At 49.9% G+C, this 12,937-nt stretch overlaps 1 protein-coding gene across 1 annotated transcript in view; it reads left to right on the top strand.

Annotated features, from left to right (window-relative positions):
- LOC119942628 (major vault protein) overlaps nucleotides 1-12,937 on the top strand; it is a 38,668-nt gene that overhangs the window by 10,025 nt on the left and 15,706 nt on the right. The window contains exons 3-8 of the mRNA XM_038763505.1: nucleotides 1,225-1,423; nucleotides 5,303-5,426; nucleotides 5,533-5,664; nucleotides 7,131-7,225; nucleotides 11,234-11,470; nucleotides 11,559-11,852. Coding sequence (XP_038619433.1) covers nucleotides 1,225-1,423; nucleotides 5,303-5,426; nucleotides 5,533-5,664; nucleotides 7,131-7,225; nucleotides 11,234-11,470; nucleotides 11,559-11,852 — 1,081 coding nt within the window. The remainder of the gene's footprint in view (nucleotides 1-1,224; nucleotides 1,424-5,302; nucleotides 5,427-5,532; nucleotides 5,665-7,130; nucleotides 7,226-11,233; nucleotides 11,471-11,558; nucleotides 11,853-12,937) is intronic.

The following is a 12,937-nucleotide window of genomic DNA, read 5'->3' as shown; positions in this document are numbered from 1 at the left end:
TTCACTTCTCTGGGCCTCAGTTACCTCATCTGTAACACGGGGATGAAGGCTGTGAGCCCCACGGGGGACAACCTGATCACCTTGTAACCTCCAATTGCTAGCTGTGTGACTTTGGGCAAGTCACTTCACTTCTCTGGGCCTCAGTTACCTCATCTGTAACACGGGGATGAAGGCTGTGAGCCCCACGGGGGACAACCTGATCACCTTGTAACCTCCAGTTGCTAGCTGTGTGACTTTGGGCAAGTCACTTCACTTCTCTGGGCCTCAGTTACCTCATCTGTAACACGGGGATGAAGGCTGTGAGCCCCACGGGGGACAACCTGATCACCTTGTAACCTCCAATTGCTAGCTGTGTGACTTTGGGCAAGTCACTTCACTTCTCTGGGCCTCAGTTACCTCATCTGTAACATGGGGATGAAGGCTGTGAGCCCCACGGGGGACAACCTGATCACCTTGTAACCTCCAATTGCTAGCTGTGTGACTTTGGGCAAGTCACTTCACTTCTCTGGGCCTCAGTTACCTCATCTGTAACATGGGGATGAAGGCTGTGAGCCCCACGGGGGACAACCTGATCACCTTGTAACCTCCAATTGCTAGCTGTGTGACTTTGGGCAAGTCACTTCACTTCTCTGGGCCTCAGTTACCTCATCTGTAACACGGGGATGAAGGCTGTGAGCCCCACAGGGGACAACCTGATCACCTTGTAACCTCCAATTGCTAGCTGTGTGACTTTGGGCAAGTCACTTCACTTCTCTGGGCCTCAGTTACCTCATCTGTAACACGGGGATGAAGGCTGTGAGCTCCACGGGGGACAACCTGATCACCTTGTAACCTCCAATTGCTAGCTGTGTGACTTTGGGCAAGTCACTTCACTTCTCTGGGCCTCAGTTACCTCGTCTGTAACACGGGGATGAAGGCTGTGAGCTCCACGGGGGACAACCTGATCACCTTGTAACCTCCAATTGCTAGCTGTGTGACTTTGGGCAAGTCACTTCACTTCTCTGGGCCTCAGTTACCTCATCTGTAACGTGGGGATGAAGGCTGTGAGCCCCACGGGGGACAACCTGATCACCTTGTAACCTCCCCAGCTCTTAGAACGGTGCTTTGCACATAGTAAGCGCTTAAGAAATGCTATCGTGATTATTATTATGGGGGTGCCCTAACTCCCCCTCACCCCCGCACAGTCCATATCCCTCTCTCGCTCTCTCTCTCTGTCCTTTCCAGGGTACTGTTCGCCCCAGTCCGTATGGTGACGGTCCCACCCCGCCATTACTGCACGGTGGCCAACCCCGTGGCCCGAGACGCCGAAGGCTCCGTGCTCTTCAGTGAGGCCACGGGACAGGTGCGTCTGCGGCACGCCGACCTGGAGATCCGGCTCGCCCAGGACCCTTTCCCACTTTACCCCGGAGAGGAGCTGAAGCAGGTATTCATTTATTCATTCAACCGTATTTACTGAGCGCTTACTGCGTGCAGAGCACTGTACTGCTACCGATAATAATAATGATGGTAATAATAATAATGATTTTAGACTGTGAGCCCACTGTTGGGTCGGGACTGTCTCTAGATGTTGCCAATTTGTACTTCCCAAGCGCTTAGTACAGTGCTCTGCACACAGTAAGCGCTCAATAAATACGATTGATGATGATGATTTGTTAAGCACTTACTATGTGCAAGCACTCTTCAAAGCTCTGGTATTGGTTAAGCGCTGTTCTAGACGCTGGGGGGATACAAGGTGATGAAGTTGTCCCACGGCGGGCTCTCAGTCTTCATCCCCATTTGACAGATGAGGTCACTGAGGCCCAGAGAAGCTAAGTGACTTGCCCGAAGTCACACAGCTGACAAGTGGCTGAGGTGGGATTTGAACCCATGACCTCTGACTCCAAAGCCCGGGCTTTTTCCACTGAGCCACGCTGCTTCTCTAGGTGCTTTAAGTCTCTAAGTACTAAGCGCTTGGGAAGTCCAAGTCGGCAACATATAGAGATGGTACCTACCCGACAACGGGCTCACAGTCTAGGTATCGGGGGGCACTCTCCTGATGACCCCATTGACCCCAACTCCCACCTTTCCAACTCTACAATGGGTGAGGTTAAATAATAGTAATAATAATAATGACGGCATTTGTTAAGCGCTTACTATGTGCAAAGCACTGTTCTAAGCACTGGGGGAGATACAAGGTGATCAGATTGTCCCACGTGGGGCTCACAGTCTTCATCCCCATTTTACAAATGAGGGAACTGAGGCCCGGAGAAGTGAAGTGACTTGCCCAAAGTCACACAGCAAAGTGGCGGAGCGGGATTATTCATTCATTCATTCATTCAATGGTATTTATTGAGCGCTTACTGTGTGCAGAGCACTGGACTAAGCGCTTGGGAAGTACAGGTTGGCAACATATAGGGATGGTCCCTACCCAACAAGGGGCTCACAGTCTAGAAGGGGGAGACACACAACAAAACAAAACAAGTGAACAGATGTTAAGACATCAGAACACGTAGAATTAAAGCTAAATCAATCGTATTTATTGAGCGCTTGATTCTGTGTGGTCTGAAGCTAAATGCCCATCATTAACAGAAATAAATAGAATAGTAAATATGTCCAAGTCCAATAAATCGAGTAATAAATCTGTACAAACATATATACAGGTGCTGTGGGGAGGGGAAGGAGGGAGGGCGAGGGGGATGGGGAAGAGGAGAGGATTGATTGATTGATTGATTGATTGATTGAAAAGAACCCATGACCTCTGGCTCCCAAGCCTGGGCTCTTTCCACCGAGCCACGCTGCTTCCCTGAACCCTCCTGGCTGTTCTCCCCATTTTCCCAGCCTTGGGATGAGTCTTCCCTCCCTCCCCTTCCCCATCTCCTAAATGCCGTCCGAGCTCCCGGATAGAGAGCCGGCTGTCGGAGAACCTGCAAGAGGGAATAGAAAGGAGAAGGGCAGATGTTGCCAACTTGCACTTCCCAAGCGCTTAGTCCAGTGCTCTGCACACAGTAAGCGCTCAATAAATACGATTGATTGATTGATTGATTGATTGATTTGGGCGCTTTTAGACTCGGGCTCCTAAGCTGCCGTAGGCCTCTATTCATTCAATCGTATTTATTGAGCGCTTACTGTGTGCAGAGCACTGGACTAAGCGCTTGGGAAGTACAATGCGCCTGTCGCCATGCTAGTAATAATAATTGCATTATCTGTTAAGCGCTTACTATGTGCCCGACAGGGTACTAGACGCTGGGGTGGGTACAAGCAAATTGGGCTGGGCACAGTTCCCTGTCCCACAGGAGCCTCACAGTTTCAATCCCCATTTTTCAGGTGAAGTAACTGAGGCCCAAAGAAGTGAAGTGAGTTGCCCAAGGTCACACAGTGAAGCCAGGATTAGAACCCATGGCTCCCAGGCCTGTGCTGTGTCCACTATTCATTCACTCATTCAATCGTATTTATTAATAATAATAATAATAATAATAATAGTAATGATAGCATTTATTAAGCACTTACTATGTGCAAATCAATCAATCAGTCATATTTATTGAGCGCTTACTGTGTGCAGAGCACTGGACTAAGCGCTTGGGAGGTACAGTGTGCCTGTCGCCGTGCTAGTAATAATAATTGTGTTATCTGTTAAGCGCTTACTATGTGCCCGACAGGGTACTAGACGCTGGGGTGGGTACAAGCAAATTGGGCTGGGCACAGTTCCCTGTCCCACAGGAGCCTCACAGTTTCAATCCCCATTTTTCAGGTGAAGTCACTGAGGCCCAAAGAAGTGAAGTGAGTTGCCCAAGGTCACACAGTGAAGCCAGGATTAGAACCCATGGCTCCCAGGCCTGTGCTGTATCCACTATTCATTCACTCATTCAATCGTATTTATTAATAATAATAATAATAATAGTAATGATAGCATTTATTAAGCACTTACTATGTGCAAATCAATCAATCAGTCATATTTATTGAGCGCTTACTGTGTGCAGAGCACTGGACTAAGCGCTTGGGAGGTACAGTGTGCCTGTCGCCGTGCTAGTAATAATAATTGTGTTATCTGTTAAGCGCTTACTATGTGCCCGACAGGGTACTAGACGCTGGGGTGGGTACAAGCAAATTGGGCTGGGCACAGTTCCCTGTCCCACAGGAGCCTCACAGTTTCAATCCCCATTTTTCAGGTGAAGTCACTGAGGCCCAAAGAAGTGAAGTGAGTTGCCCAAGGTCACACAGTGAAGCCAGGATTAGAACCCATGGCTCCCAGGCCTGTGCTCTATCCACTACTCATTCAGTCATTCAATCGTATTTATTAATAATAATAATAATAGTAATGATAGCATTTATTAAGCACTTACTATGTGCAAATCAATCAATCAGTCATATTTATTGAGCACTTGCTGTGTGCAGAGCACTGGACTAAGTGCTTGGGAAGTACAATGCGCCTGTTGCCGTGCTACTAATAATAATTGTGTTATCTGTTAAGCGCTTACTATGTGCCCGACAGGGTACTAAACGCTGGGGTGGGTGCAAGCAAATTGGGCTGGACACAGTTCCCTGTCCCACAGGAGCCTCACAGTTTCAATCCCCATTTTTCAGGTGAAGTAACTGAGGCCCAAAGAAGTAAAGTGAGTTGCCCAAGGTCACACAATGAAGCCAGGATTAGAACCCATGGCTCCCAGGCCCGTGCTCTATCCACTATTCATTCATTCATTCAATCGTATTTATTATTAATAATAATAATAATAGTAATGAAGCGCTTACTATGTGCAAATCGATCAATCAATCGTATTTATTGAGCGCTTACTGTGTGCAGAGCACTGTACTAAGCGCTTGGGAAGTACAAGTTGGCAACATATAGAGCCAGTCCCTACCCAACAGTGGGCTCAAAGCACTGTTCTAAGCGCCGGAGAGGTTACAAGGTGATCAGGTTGTCCCACGGGGGGGCTCGCAGTCTTAATCCCCATTTTACAGATGAGGGAACTGAGGCCCAGAGAAGTTAAGCGATTTGTCCGAAGTCATACAGCTGACAGTCGGCGGAGCCGGGATTTGAACCCATGACCTCTGACTCCAAAGCCCGGGCTCTTCCCACTGAGCCACGCTGCTTCTCTAAATGTATTTATTGAGCGCTTACTGTGCGCAGAGCGCCGTAGTAAGCGCTCTGCCGCTTCTCCTAATCCCCCCCTGCAGCCTCCGTCCCCAAGGCCTGCATCCTCCAGCCTCCCTGCGGGAAGCAGAGGCCAAATCTGCCCTTCCGAGCCTGGGGGTCCGGCCCGGGAGAATCCAGGCCGGGATGGGGAGCCGTCCCGGACCCCAACTAAGCCCCCTCTCTCTTCCCGAGGATATCACCCCCCTGCAAGTAGTGCTTCCCAACGCCGCCCTGCATCTGAAGGCCCTGCTCGACTTTGAAACTGAGAGCGGGGACAAGTTTGTGGCTGGTGACGAGTGGTTATTCGAAGGGCCTGGTAAGTCCCGGGGGCCCCGGTCCTCTTTTCCTCGGCTTCCTCCGGACCCCCATCCTCCTCTCCGGCCCTCCCTCAGTTCTCTTCTTTTCCTCATCCCGCCGGCCAGGCACTTATATCCCGCAGAAGGAGGTGGAGGTGGTGGAGAGGATCCAGGCGACGGTGATCCGGCAGAACCAGGCCCTGAGGCTGCGGGCCAGGAAGGAATGTCGGGACCGGGAAGGGGAGAAGAGAGTGACAGGTTAGCCGCGGCGGGGAAACGGAGGACAACTGGAGCTGAGGTGGCCACGCTGAGCACCCGGGGGAGGTGGCGAGGGAGGCCGTGGCGGGGAGGAGAAGCGGAAAAGCTGCTCAGTTGGTAATAATAATAATAATAATGGCATTTATTAAGCGCTTACTATGTGCCAAGCACCATTCTAAGCGCTGGGGAGGTTATAAGGTGATCAGGTTGTCCCACCGGGGGCTCACAGTCTTTAATTTTTAAGCGCTGGGGAGGTTACAAGGTGATCAGGTTGTCCCACCGGGGGCTCACAGTCTTTAATCCCCATTTTCCAGCTGAGGGAACTGAGGCCCGGAGAAGTGACTTGCCCAAAGTCGCCCAGCTGACCAGTGGTGGAGCCGGGATTCGAACCCGTGACCTCGGCCTCCAAAGCCCGGGCTCTTTCCACTGAGCCACGCTGCTTCTCATGGTAGGAGAGGTGCCCTGGTCTCCGTCCGCGAGGAGCGGATCTTAGCGCTTAGTACGGTGCTCTGCACACAGTAAGCGCTCAATAAATACGATTGATGATGATCTTGGAGAAGAGCCTCAGCAGAACGGCATAGGGGATTCAGCCCGGGCCTCGGAGCCAGAGGGCCTGGGTTCTAATCCTGGCACTGCCATTAGAGAAGCAGCGTGGCTCAGTGGAAAGAGCACGGACTTTGGAGTCAGGGGTCATGGGTTCGAGTCCTGGCTCTGCCACTTGTCAGCTGTGTGACTTTGGGCAAGTCACTTCACTTCTCTGGGCCTCAGTTACCTCATCTGTAAAATGGGGATGAAGACTGGGAGCCCCCTGTGGGACAACCTGATCACCTTGTATACCCCTAGCGCTTAGAACAGTGCCTTACTCATAGTAAGCGCTTAATAAATGCCATTATTATTATTATTATTAGAGAAGCAGCATGTAATGATGACTCATGTGGGACAACCTGATCATCTTGTAATAATAATAATAATGGCATTTATTAAGTGCTTACTGTGTGCAAAGCACTCATTTAGAACAGTGCTTCGCACATAGAAAGCACTTAACAAATGCCCTCATTATTATTATTATCATTATCACTCCAGCGCTTAGCGCATAGTAAACACTTAAATGCCATTCAAAAAATTGGATCAGCAGAAGAAAAGGCTGGAGGAGTCTCAAAGCAACAGAAAGGGTTGATGTCCTGCTGGGGCAACCTTCCGTTTCCATTTTTCTTTTCCAAACCGCTTGGTTTCCACTGAGGAAATGTACTTAAATTACAGCACGAGGGCTGTAGGTTAGACCGAAAGAGCGTCTTGTCGGATGCGCAAAGCGCGGGAACGGGTGGAGATCTCGAAATAGGAGAGCGCCGGAGAGGGTGGCCAAGGGGGCTCAGGCCTACTGGCATGGGGGGACTGGGATTTGGGGGAGAGGAAGGCTGAGTTCCCTCTTGGCACCATGACGCTGGGCATCTTTGTCGCTCTGCCAGGAGAAGAGTGGCTGGTACGCTCAGTGGGCGCTTACCTGCCATCTGTGTACGAAGAGGTGCTGGATCTGGTGGACGCCGTCATCCTTACGGAGAAGGTCAGCAGGGGCTGGGCACTGATCATCATCATCATCATCAATCAATCGTATTTATTGAGCGCTTACTGTGTGCAGAGCACTGGACTAAGCCCTTGGGAAGTCCAAGTTGGCAACATCTAGAGACGGTCCCTACCCAACAGTGGGCTCACAGTCTAAAAGGGGGGAGACAGAGAACAAAACCGAACATACTAACAAAATAAAGTAGAATAGATATGTACAAGTAAAATAAATAGAGTAACAAATATGTACAAACATATATACATATATACAGGTGCAGTGGGGAAGGGAAGGAAGTAAGATGAGGGGGCTGGAGAGGGGGACGAGGGGTCATTCATTCAACTCATTCAATCGTATTCATTCATCATCATCATCATCATCATCATCAATCGTATTTCTTGAGCGCTTACTGTGTGCAGAGCACTGGACTAAGCTCTTGGGAAGTACAAGTTGGCAACATACAGAGACGGTCCCTACCCAACAGTGGGCTCACAGTCTAAAAGGGGGGAGACAGAGAACAAAACCAAACATACTAACAAAATAAAATGAATAGAATAGATATGTACAAGTAAAATAAATAAATAAATAGAGTAACAAATATGTACAAACATATATACATACATACAGGTGCAGTGGGGAAGGGAAGGAGGTAAGATGGGGGGATGGAGAGGGGGGCGAGGGGGAGAGGAAGGAAGGGGCTCAGTCTGGGAAGGCCTCCTGGAGGGATATGACAAACTTCTTCGCCAGGGTGGTGACCATTTGGATGAAGAGGAAGGGAAAGACCCGGAAATGTTGTGCAGCAAAAAGGGCAGGATTTGGCAATTGACTGGGGTTTTTTTAATGGCATTTATTAAACGCTTACTATGTGCAAAGCACTGTTCTAAGCGATGGTTGAAACAGAGGGAAGAATCATCATCATCATCATCATCAATCGTATTTATTGAGCGCTTACTGTGTGCAGAGCACTGTACTAAGCGCTTGGGAAGTCCAAGTTGGCAACATCTAGAGACTGTCCCTACCCAACAGTGGGCTCACAGTCTAAAAGCATTCATTCATCATTCATTCATCATTCATTCAACCGTATTTATTGAGTGCTGACTTCATTCATTCATTCAATCATATTTATTGAGCGCTTCCTGTGTGCAGAGCACTGTACTAAGGGCTTGGGAAGTACAAATTGGCAACATACAGAGACAGTCCCTACCCAACAGTGGGCTCACAGTCTAAAAGGGGGGGAGACAGAGAACAAAACCAAACATACTAACAAAATAAAATAAATAGAATAGATATGTACAAGTAAAATAAATAAATAAATAGAGTAACAAATATGTACAAACATATATACATATATAGAGGTGCAGTGGGGAAGGGAAGGAGGTAAGATGGAGGGGGATGGAGAGGGGGACGAGGGGTCATTCATTCAATTAATTCAATCGTATTCATTCAATCGTATTTCTTGAGCGCTCACTGTGTGCAGAGCACTGGACTAAGCGCTTGGGAAGTACAAGAGCCCGGACTTTGGAGTCAGAGGTCATGGGTTCGAGTCCTGGCTCGGCCACTTGTCAGCTGGGTGACTTTGGGCAAGTCACTTCACTTCTCTGGGCCTCAGTTACCTCATCTGTAAAATGGGGATGAAGACTGTGAGCCCCCCATGGGGCCACCTGATCACCTTGTATCGCCCCAGCGCTTAGACCAGTGCTTTGCACATAGTAAGTGCTTAACAAATACCATCATCATCATCATCACCTTGAGTCCCTTCAGCACTTAGAACGGTGCTTCGCACATAGTAAGCGCTTAACAAATACCATTAGGAAAACAAAAAACAGCAGGCGCTTGCGTGATTTATTTACTGGTGGATTGACCCACAGGCCCATTAGGAGTGGGACAGCATGGCCTAGTGGATAGTGCACGGACCTTGGGGTTAAGCGCTTAGTCCAGTGCTCTGCACACAGTAAGCTCTCAATAAATACGATTGAATGAATGAATGGAGTCAGAAGGTCCTGGCTTCTAATCCCGGTTCCGCCACGTCTGATGTGTGACCTTGGGCAACTCACTTCACTTTTCTGTGCCTCAGTTCCCTCATCTGTAAAATGGCGATGGATAACGTGAGCCTCATGTAGGCCATGGACTGTGTCCAACCTGGTTAACCTGTACCTCCCCCAGCACTTAGTACAGTGCCTGGCACGTAGTAAGGGCTTAACAAATACCATTTTTTAAAAAATTATTCATTCAATCGTATTTATTGAGCGCTTACTGTGCGCAAAGCGCTGGACTAAGCGCTTGGGAAGGATAAGTTGGCAACATCTAGAGACGGTCCCTACCCAACGACAGGCTCACAGTCTAGAAGGGGGAAACAGACGACAAAACGTGGACAGGTGTTAAGTCGTCAGAATAAATAGAAATAAAACTAGATGCACATCATTAACAAAATAAATGGAATAGTAAATATGTACAAGTAAAGTAAACAGAGTAATAAATCTGTACAAACATATATACAGGTGCTGTGGGGAGGGGAAGGAGGTAGGGCGGGGGGGATGGGGAGGAGGAGAGGAAAAAGGGGGCTCAGTCTGGGAAGGCCTCTTGGAGGAGGTGAGCTCTCAGTATTCATTCATTCATTCATTCAATTGTATTTATTGTGTACCTGTATATATAATAATAATAATAATTGGCATTTGGTAAGCTCTTACTATGTGCAAAGCACTGTTCTAAGTGCTGGGGAGGATACAGGCTGATCAGGTTGTCCCACGTGGGGCTCACAGTCTTAATCCCCATTTTACAGATGAGGTAACTGAGGCCCAGAGAAGTTAAGTGACTTGCCCAAGATCACACAGCAGACATGTGGCAGAGTCGGGATTCGAACCCATGACCTCTGACTCCAAAGCCAGTGCTCTTTCCACTGAGCCATGCTGCTTCTCTAACATATATGTATATGTTTTTACGTATTTATTACTCTATTTATTTTACTTGTACATATTCTATTTATTTTATTTTGTTACTATGTTTTGTTTTGTTCTCCGTCTCCCCCTTCTAGACTGTGAGCCCACTGTTGGGTAGGGACCGTCTCTATATGTTGCCAACTTGGACTTCCCAAGCGCTTAGTCCAGTGCTCTGCACACAGTAAGCGCTCAATAAATACGATTGAATGAACGAATGAATGCAGAGCACTGTACTAAACTCTTGGAAAGTACAATTTGGCAACAGAGACAATCCCTACCCCACAACGGGTTCACAGTCGAGAACGGGGGAGACAGACAACAAAACAAAGCAAAACAAATAGACAGGTATCAATGGCATCTATCTATATAAATAAATGGAAGTAGGGCTTTGAAGCCCTACTGAGAGCTCACCTCTTCCAGGAGGCCTTCCCAGACTGAGCCCACTCCTTCCTCTCCCCCTCCTCCCCCTCTCCATCCCCCCCCGCCTTACCTCCTTCCCTTCCCCACAGCTCCTGTATATATGTATATATGTTTGTACATATTTATTACTCTATTTATTTTACTTCTACATATCTATTCTATTTATTTTATTTTGTTACTATGTTTTGTTTTGTTCTCCGTCTCCCCCTTCTAGACTGTGAGCCCACTGTTGGGTAGGGACCGTCTCTATGTGTTGCCAACTTGGACTTCCCAAGGGCTTAGTCCAGTGCTCTGCACACAGTAAGCGCTCAATAAACACGATTGATTGATTGATTGGAAAGTACAATTTGGCAACAGAGACAATCCCTACCCCACAACGGGTTCACAGCCTAGAAGGGGGGGGGAGACAGACAACGAAACAAAGCAAAACAAGTAGACAGGTATCAGTGGCATCGATATAAATAAATCATCAATCGTATTTATTGAGCGTTTACTATGTGCAGAGCACTGTACTAAGCACTTAAATGGAAGTAGGGCTTTGAAGGGAGGAAGAGAGCTAGCTTGGCAATTACGAAAGAAAATCCTGAGGTCACTGAAAGGCGGAGGTCAGCCGTGGCGTGGGCGGCCAAATCCCACTGTCTGGCATCCCGTGTAGATGGCCCTTCACCTGCGGGCCCGGCAGAATTTCCAGGACATCCGGGGGGTGGCCCGCCGCACCGGAGAAGAGTGGCTGGTGACCCTGGAAGAGACGGAAGCCCACGTCCCCGACGTCTGCGAAGAAGTGCTGGGCCTGGTGACGGTCACTACCCTGGGCCCACGCAGCTACTGCGTCATCCTAGACCCCATGGGCCCCGATGGCAAGAACCAGCTTGGACACAAGCGCGTCGTCAAGGTAACCGGCCGCGGATGGGCAGGTGGGTAGGAGGAGGGCTTGGCGGTCCTCTGACCTCCCTCCCGGTATCTCCGCTGTCCCCTGGCAGGGGGAGAAATCATTCTTCTTGCAGCCCGGGGAGTCCCTGGAACGGGGCATCCAGGAGGTGTTTGTGCTGGCAGAGGAGGAGGGGCTGCTTCTGAGAGCCCTGCAGGCCCTGGAGAAAGGGGAAGGGGGCGAAGGAGTGGGAGACGAGAGGGAGAGACGGGCTGGAGACCGCTGGCTGATCCGGGGGCCCCTGGAATACGTGCCCTCGGCCAAGGTGGAGGTGCTGGAGAGACGCCGGGCCATCCCGCTGGACGAGAACGAGGGCATCTACGTGCGAGACGTCAAGACTGGAAAGGTCGGCTGGGAACGCTGGGGCCCCATTCATTCACTCGTTCATTCAGTCGTATTTACTGAGCGCTTACTGTGTGCAGAGCACCGGACTAAGCGCTTGGGAAGTCCAAGTTGGCAACATATAGAGACGGTCCCTACCCAACAGTCTAGGCTCACAGTCTAGGCGGGGGCAAGTTGGCAACATATAGAGACGGTCCCTACCCAACAGTGGGCTCACAGTCTAGAGGGGGGAGACAGAGAACAAAACATATTAACAAAATAAAATAAATAGAATAAATATGTACAAATAAAATAAATAGAGTAATAAATCCGTACAAACATATACAGGTGCTGTGGGGAGGGGAAGGAGGTAAGGCAGGGGGGATGGAGAGGGGGATGAGGGGGAGAGGAAGGAGGGGGCTCAGTCTGGGAAGGCCTCCTGGAGGAGGTGAGCTCTCAGAAGGGCCTTGAAGGGAGGAAGAGAGCTAGCTTGGTGGATGTACAGAGGGAGGGCATTCCAGGCCAGGGGGAGGACGTGGGCCAGGGGTCGACGGCGGGACGGGCGAGAACGAGGCCCAGTGAGGAGATTAGTGGCAGAGGAGCGGAGGGTGCGGGCTGGGCTGGAGAAGGACAGAAGGCAGGTGAGGGAGGAGGGGGCCAGGGGATGGACAGCCTTAAAGCCGAGGGTGAGGAGTTTCTGCCTGATGCGTAGGTTGATTGGTAGCCACCGGAGATTTTTGAGGAGCCCGCTGCGCCCAAACCCTGCTGCCCCCCATTCCAAGCTCCACGCTGAATAACCTGCGAATCCCACCCATCCCGGCCCCCGTCCACAACCCCAAACCTGAGACAGATTCACCCGTCCCCAGCGGAGCTCCAGTAACCTCGCCATCTCTCCTGGCCAAACCACCTCCATTTTCCCTCTCTCCTCTAGGCCAGGGGCCGCCGCCTCAGGCCAAGGCCAAGGCTGCAGGAGAAGCAGCGTGGCTCAGCGGAAAGAGCCCGGGCTTTGGAGGCAGAAGTCATGGGTTCAAATCCTGGCTCTGCCACTTAGCTGGGTGACTTTGGGCGAATCACTTAACTTCTCTGGGCCTCAGTTCCCTCAACTGTAAA

The sequence above is a fragment of the Tachyglossus aculeatus genome, chromosome 21 (genome assembly GCF_015852505.1).
Source record: "Tachyglossus aculeatus isolate mTacAcu1 chromosome 21, mTacAcu1.pri, whole genome shotgun sequence".
Classification (NCBI taxonomy): Eukaryota; Metazoa; Chordata; class Mammalia; order Monotremata; family Tachyglossidae; genus Tachyglossus; species Tachyglossus aculeatus.
The sequence above is the reverse complement of the archived record's forward strand: the minus strand, read 5'-3'. Positions and strand labels throughout refer to the sequence as shown.